The sequence below is a fragment of the Hyperoodon ampullatus genome (assembly GCF_949752795.1).
Source record: "Hyperoodon ampullatus genome assembly, chromosome: 20".
In the NCBI taxonomy this organism is placed as follows: Eukaryota; Metazoa; Chordata; class Mammalia; order Artiodactyla; family Ziphiidae; genus Hyperoodon; species Hyperoodon ampullatus.
In genome coordinates, this window is record NC_136933.1 from 25,255,208 (window position 1) to 25,261,207 (window position 6,000).

Consider the following 6,000-nt stretch of genomic DNA (forward strand, 5'->3'; position numbering starts at 1 on the left):
CACGAGCCACAACTACTGAAGCCCGCGTGCCACAGTGAAGAGTAGTCCCCACTCACTGCAACTAGAGAAAGCCCCCACACAGCAACAAAGACCCAATACAGCCAAATATAAATAAAATAAAATTAATTAGTTTAAAAAAAAAAGCTTTAAAAGAAAAAAAAAGACACACGTACCCCGATGTTCACTGCAGCACTATTTACAATAGCCAGGTCATGGAAGCAACCGAAATGCCCATCGACAGATGATGGATAAAGAAGATGTGGTACATATATACAATGGAATATTACTCAGCCATAAAAAGGAACGAAATTGGGTCACTTGTAGAGACATGGATGGACATAGAGGCTGTCATACAGAGTGAAATAAGTCAGAAAGAGAAAAACAAATATCACATATTAACACATGTATGTGGAATCTAGAAAAATGGTACAGATGAACTGGTTAGCAAGGCAGAAATAGACATAGATGTAGAGAACAAACGCATGGACACCAAGGGGGGAAAGCAGGGGGAGGGGGTATGAATTGGGAGACTGGGATTGACATGTACACACTAATATTTATAACACAGATAACTAATAAGAAAAAAAGAAAAATAAACTAATAAATGATAAATGTTTGATTAAAAACAAAATTACAAAGGGAGGTCCCCTTGGACTCAGCAGCTCCACTTCTAGACATCTATTGTCAGATATGTGAAATGATTTATGCTCATGTTTGTAATAGAAAGAGACTAGAAATAACCTCCTAAAGGTCACCAATAGAGGTCTGGCATTTAAAGTCTATATATCCATACCAGGAAATACCATACAACACTGAAACACACACAAACACTGTAAAGAATAAAGAAGCTCTTCACATAACAATCGGATCCAAAACGTATTGCTAAGTAGAAAAAGCAAGGGGTAAGCGTCTTAAAGTTGTTAATTAAAGCGCAGTCTATCCTCAAAGCCCATGCTCCTCCCAGTATATCACCCCCAAGAAAGAGTGTGAGGCCTTAGAGCATTTACTTCCTCAACTAAAGCGCTCCCATAAACCTTCAAGCATCTACTTCACTCCTTTCTTCCCATCACCATAAAGCAAACTTAAACAGAGCTCTCACAGTACCCCACAAGACAGATTCGGTGTCATCTCAACTAAGACCTACTACCCCTTGGTTCTTCCTATCTTCAGAGCAGAGTAAAAAGCACCTGAAATGTTCCCTGATTTTTTTTTTTGGAATGCCTACAGAATATGTCTAAGCCTTTTAAAATTTTAACACGAAAATACGCCAAAAACGCCATGAGTTTTGTTTTTAAGGACATTAAAGTACAGCTAGCTAAGTCCCAGTGCAGTGCAGCTCAAAGCAAGTGAAGGCCGGCCCAAACCTCGGCACGCGGGTCTCATCGCAGACCCCCATTTCCTTCTCACCGCTCACAGACCCCGGAGCAGGGCCTAAAGAGGACTCAGCAACTCCATATCCACCAGAAGGAGCCCAATTAGATTTAATACTACACAGGCTTAAAGATGATTTTTTTCAGCTGCAGTGCTAAGACAGGAAGTGCTCCATGGTACACATATTATTTATCAAGGGAACAATTCAAAGTGCAGAAGAATGTTTGTAGTGGGAAAACAAATGTATGATTTTAAACATACATTTATGTATATGCATAAATGCTTCATGGATAGCTATATAAAAAAAGCTAACAATACTTCCCACTGGAAAGAGGAAGAAGTTAAGACCTGGCACTTAATATCCAGAAATCTTTTACCATATGCATAGCAGATTTGTTTTTTTTTTTAAATTAGACTCATTAAAACTTGCAAGTCTCTCTTTTTTAAATGATTACAATAAATGATTCACCTTAAAAACCCCACTGTTATACTTTAATAAAAAATAGATGTGTATGCATGACAAAAAAGGCCAATTGCCTAAAGAAATGCTCAGAGAAATTTATTTTCTATAATGTTAAAGCTATTTTAGTACAGTCAAGTGTTCCTTAAATCCAAGTAATAACTGAATGCCTCACATTTCAAACTTATTAGAACCTAACATTAAGCTATTTTTTCTTTTTTAAAAAACAACACAGATTACAGCCATGTGACCTGATTTTCAAGTAGGTCGAACAGACCAGATTTGAATACAAACTAAATGCCTTTCTAGAATAAGACAAAGTGTACTCTGAGCCTACATGTTTAATATGAGCAGGCTGACAGGGGTGGAGGGGTGCAGGGGTGGTGGCGGGCCGCCTGAGACTGAAAACGAAACAGAATGAGACTGTCTTTCTAATGAGACACAATTTAACAGATCCATTAAATTATTCTCGTATGAGTTCCTACCTCTTTCGACTTTAAAATAAAATTTTGCCAGCAGAAGTTTTATGGTAGACTTGTCGCGAATTTTAAAGTTTAATGCTAAGAGAAGCTGGCTTTGGGATAAAGATCAATCTACTTGATGAAATGAACTAAATTTAGAGTATGACTGACTTGTCACAAAAAGTCTGCTTTTCTATAGCAAAGTTTTCAACACATCAAGCTATAGATACCCTTAATAAAGTAACACAGAAGCTGCAGTCAGATCTCACTCCTAGAAGATAATACAGGATAAAATCCAGATGACTTTGGGCGTGCTGATGGCTTTGGGGAAACACCACCAAAGACATGCTCTATGAAAGAAATAACTGATAACCTGGACTTCATTAAAATTAAAAACTTCTGCTCTGTGAAACATAATGTTAAGAAAATGAAAAGACAAGCCACAGACTGGGAGAAAATATTTGGAAAAGACATCTGATAAAGGACTGTTATCCAAAATACACAAAGAACTCTTAAAACTCAACAATAAGGAGAAAAAGCAACTCAATTAAAAAATGGGGCAAAAAAATCTGACCAGACATCTCACCAAAGAAGACATACAGATGGCAAATGAGCAATACAGATGCTCCACATCACATGTCATCAGGGAAATGCAAATTAAACGAGATACCACTACACACCTATTAGAATGACCACAATCCAGAACACTGATAACGAATGCTGGAATGCAAGGACAGGAAGCTAGAGGAACTCTCATTTATTGCTGGTGGGCATGCAGATTGGTACAGTCACTTTGGAGACAGTCTGGTTTCTTACAAAACCAAACATACTCTTAGCCTATGATGCAGGAATCACACTCCTTGGTATTTATCCAAGTGAGTTAAAAACTGATGTCCACACAAAACCCTGCACATGATGTTTTATAGCAGCTTTATATACAACTGCCAAAACTTGGAAGCAACCAAGATGCCCTTCTGTAGGTGAACAGGTAAACTGGTACATGCAGACGATGGAATATTATTCAGCGTTAAAAAGAAATGAATTACCAAGCTGTGAAAAGACAGGGAGGACCCTTAAATATACTGCTCAGTGAGTAAGAGAAACCAATCTATAAAAGCTGCATATTTTATGATTCAACTCTGACATTCTGGAGAAGACAAAACTACGGAGACTAAAAAGATCAGTGGCTGTGGGGCTGTAGGAAGGGGTGAATGGGCAGCACAGAGGGCTTTCGGGCAGTGAACCTCCTCTGTATGGCACTATAATGGTGAGTTCATGTCATTACACATTTGTTCAGACCCACAGAACGAACAACACCAAGAGGGAACCCTAATGTAAATTGTGGACTCTGGGCGATAATGATGTGTCCATGGAGGTTCACTGGTTGTAACAAATGGGATTTTGCTAGTATCAGGGGGAGGCTGTGTCTGTATGGGGACGGGGGTATATGGGAACTCTGCATTTTCCACTCAATTGCTGGGTACCTAAAAATAAAAACTATTATAAAGACTAATGGTGGAGTCTAGGAAGTATATATGTGGGTGTTCAATCTCCTATCCTTCCAACTTTTCCCTGTTAGTAATTTAACTTAAGAGGAAAAAATGTGTTTTAGGATTCATTAGGAGAAATAGAAGCTGAACATAGGAAGAATCAATTTAAAAATTTTAAGCGTTCGTTCAGAAACAACAAATATTGCTTATCGTTGACCAGTAATACTTATTTACAAAATTAAATAACTCTGTAACCACACTTAAACTGCATATAAATTGTCAACATTATACTTAAGAGAGCTGCTGTTTAAAGTAACCATAAAGGGCTTCCCTGATGGCACAGTGGTTAAGAATCCACCTGCCAATGCAGGGGACACGGGTTGCAGCCCTGGTCCAGGAAGATCCCACATGCTACGGAGCAGCTAAGCCCGTGCGCCACGACTACTGAGCCTGCGCCCTAGAGCCCGTGAGCCACAACTACTGAGCCCGCGTGCCTAGAGCCCGTGCTCTGCAACAAGAGAAGCCACCGCGATGAGAAGCCCACGCACCCCAACGAAGAGTAGCCCCTGCTCGCCACAACTAGAGAAAGCCCGCGTGCAGCAATGAAGACCCAACGCAGCCCAAAATAAATAAATTTATAAAAATAAAGTAACCATAAAATTTTGAGATTTAAAAAATAAATAGTAAGGTGAGCAATAATACCACCAAAACTTGATTTCTGAAAGACACTTCAGATAGGGACCATATTTAAATGCTTAATCAAGGGCATTTAACTCCTATTAAGAAATGTCTTATCAAGATGAGACAACTTCAGTTCCAAGGGAAGTTATTTAGAACCAACTGGGAAAGAAACAATCTGGTGAACTATTTACAAGTCCTGAGAAGAAAGATACAGATCCCCATTAACTTCCTTTACAGGCCACCAGCAACAGGAGAGTTTCCAAACATTTAACAAACAAGAAACTGTATGACCACCGTCATTTTAAAAATAAAATAAAGAGCTGAATTTCACCGCACATGGAAAGGAACGCTGCGTTGGGGGTGAGGTGGAGGGAAGCATTTGTAGCGCAGACAGGATCCACCTGGGATCCTTTTTAATTAAAAAATTCTAAACATTCCAGGCACATCTCTGAACTTGTAAGGCCAGTGTCTTTCTGTATAAAGGACATCTGCCTTCTTCCTCCAGCCAAAGGTTTAAACATAGGTGAAGGTCTGTTGCTTATCCAAACAAGTATTTAGCACACTTAGCGCGCTGCTTTGGCCCCCACCGGTCCAGGCCTTGCCCGTGAGTCCGCCCCGGCGTGGCGCGGTCCCGGACTCGCCGCGGAGAGGACGGCCCGGGCACCAACCACTCGGCAGGCAGGTCCCCGTCCGCAGCAAGGCCACGGCCCGAGGTTACTGGGTGCGCGCCCTGTGCCCTACCCCCTCCGGGGACTGCCCGCCGTCCCGAACCCGCGCGAGGGGGGCGGCGGGGCGCGGGGTTGTCACTCCTAACGTGGGGGGTCACTACAAGCCACGCGGTGGCCCCCGGACCAGCCTCGGTTTCCTAACGGGCCGCGCGGCGCGGGCCTCACCTGCGCACCCCACCTGTGCGCCTCTCCAACCGCGCAGCGCAGGCCTCACCTACTCCCTCCCCGACCCGCGCCCTCCCCGACCCGCGCCCCCTCACCTGCGCGGCGGCGGCGGCGGCGGGGGCGACGGAGGGCGGCGGCCCCGCCCGCAGGCCATCCTCCTCCTCGGGGGGCTCGTCCAGGAGCACCCGGCTCCGGCCCAGCTTCCACATGCTCCCGGGCGGGCGCCGGCGTCCGTGCGTCCGTGCGCGCCCCTCCTCGGCCGGCCCGCAGCGCGGACGCACCGGCTGCGGCTCCTGCAGGACCGGACGCGGCCAGTGGGGCCGGGCGGGGCCGGGCTGTGGGGCGGGCCCACCTCCAGGACCCGGCCCTCCCCACCCCCGCCCCGCCCCGGCCCCTCCCGGACCGGACCCGGTCCCCGCACCCAGCGAGACCCACCGTACGCCCGGGACCGGGCCCACCTCCAGGCCGGGCCACACACCCCGGGCCCCCATTTCCCCTGCTCGCGGTCCCCCCCCCAAGTCACCGCCCCTCCGGCCAGGCCCTGACCCCAACCGACCCTCCCACACCTCCAACGAGGCTCCTCCTCCTCTCAGCGAGGTCCCCGCCCCCCACATCACTCCACGAGGTCCTTACCTCGGGTCCCC

General features: G+C 45.5%; 1 protein-coding gene across 2 annotated transcripts in view; it reads right to left on the bottom strand.

Annotated features, from left to right (window-relative positions):
- TDRP (testis development related protein) overlaps positions 1-5,565 on the bottom strand; it is a gene marked incomplete at its 5' end in the record, with an annotated part of 54,409 nt that extends 48,844 nt beyond the window's left edge. For both annotated transcript variants that reach the window (XM_079726628.1, XM_079726627.1), the window contains one exon: positions 5,452-5,565. In XM_079726628.1, the coding sequence (XP_079582754.1) occupies positions 5,452-5,565 (114 nt within the window). The remainder of the gene's footprint in view (positions 1-5,451) is intronic.
- Between the last annotated feature and the right edge of the window lie 435 nt (positions 5,566-6,000).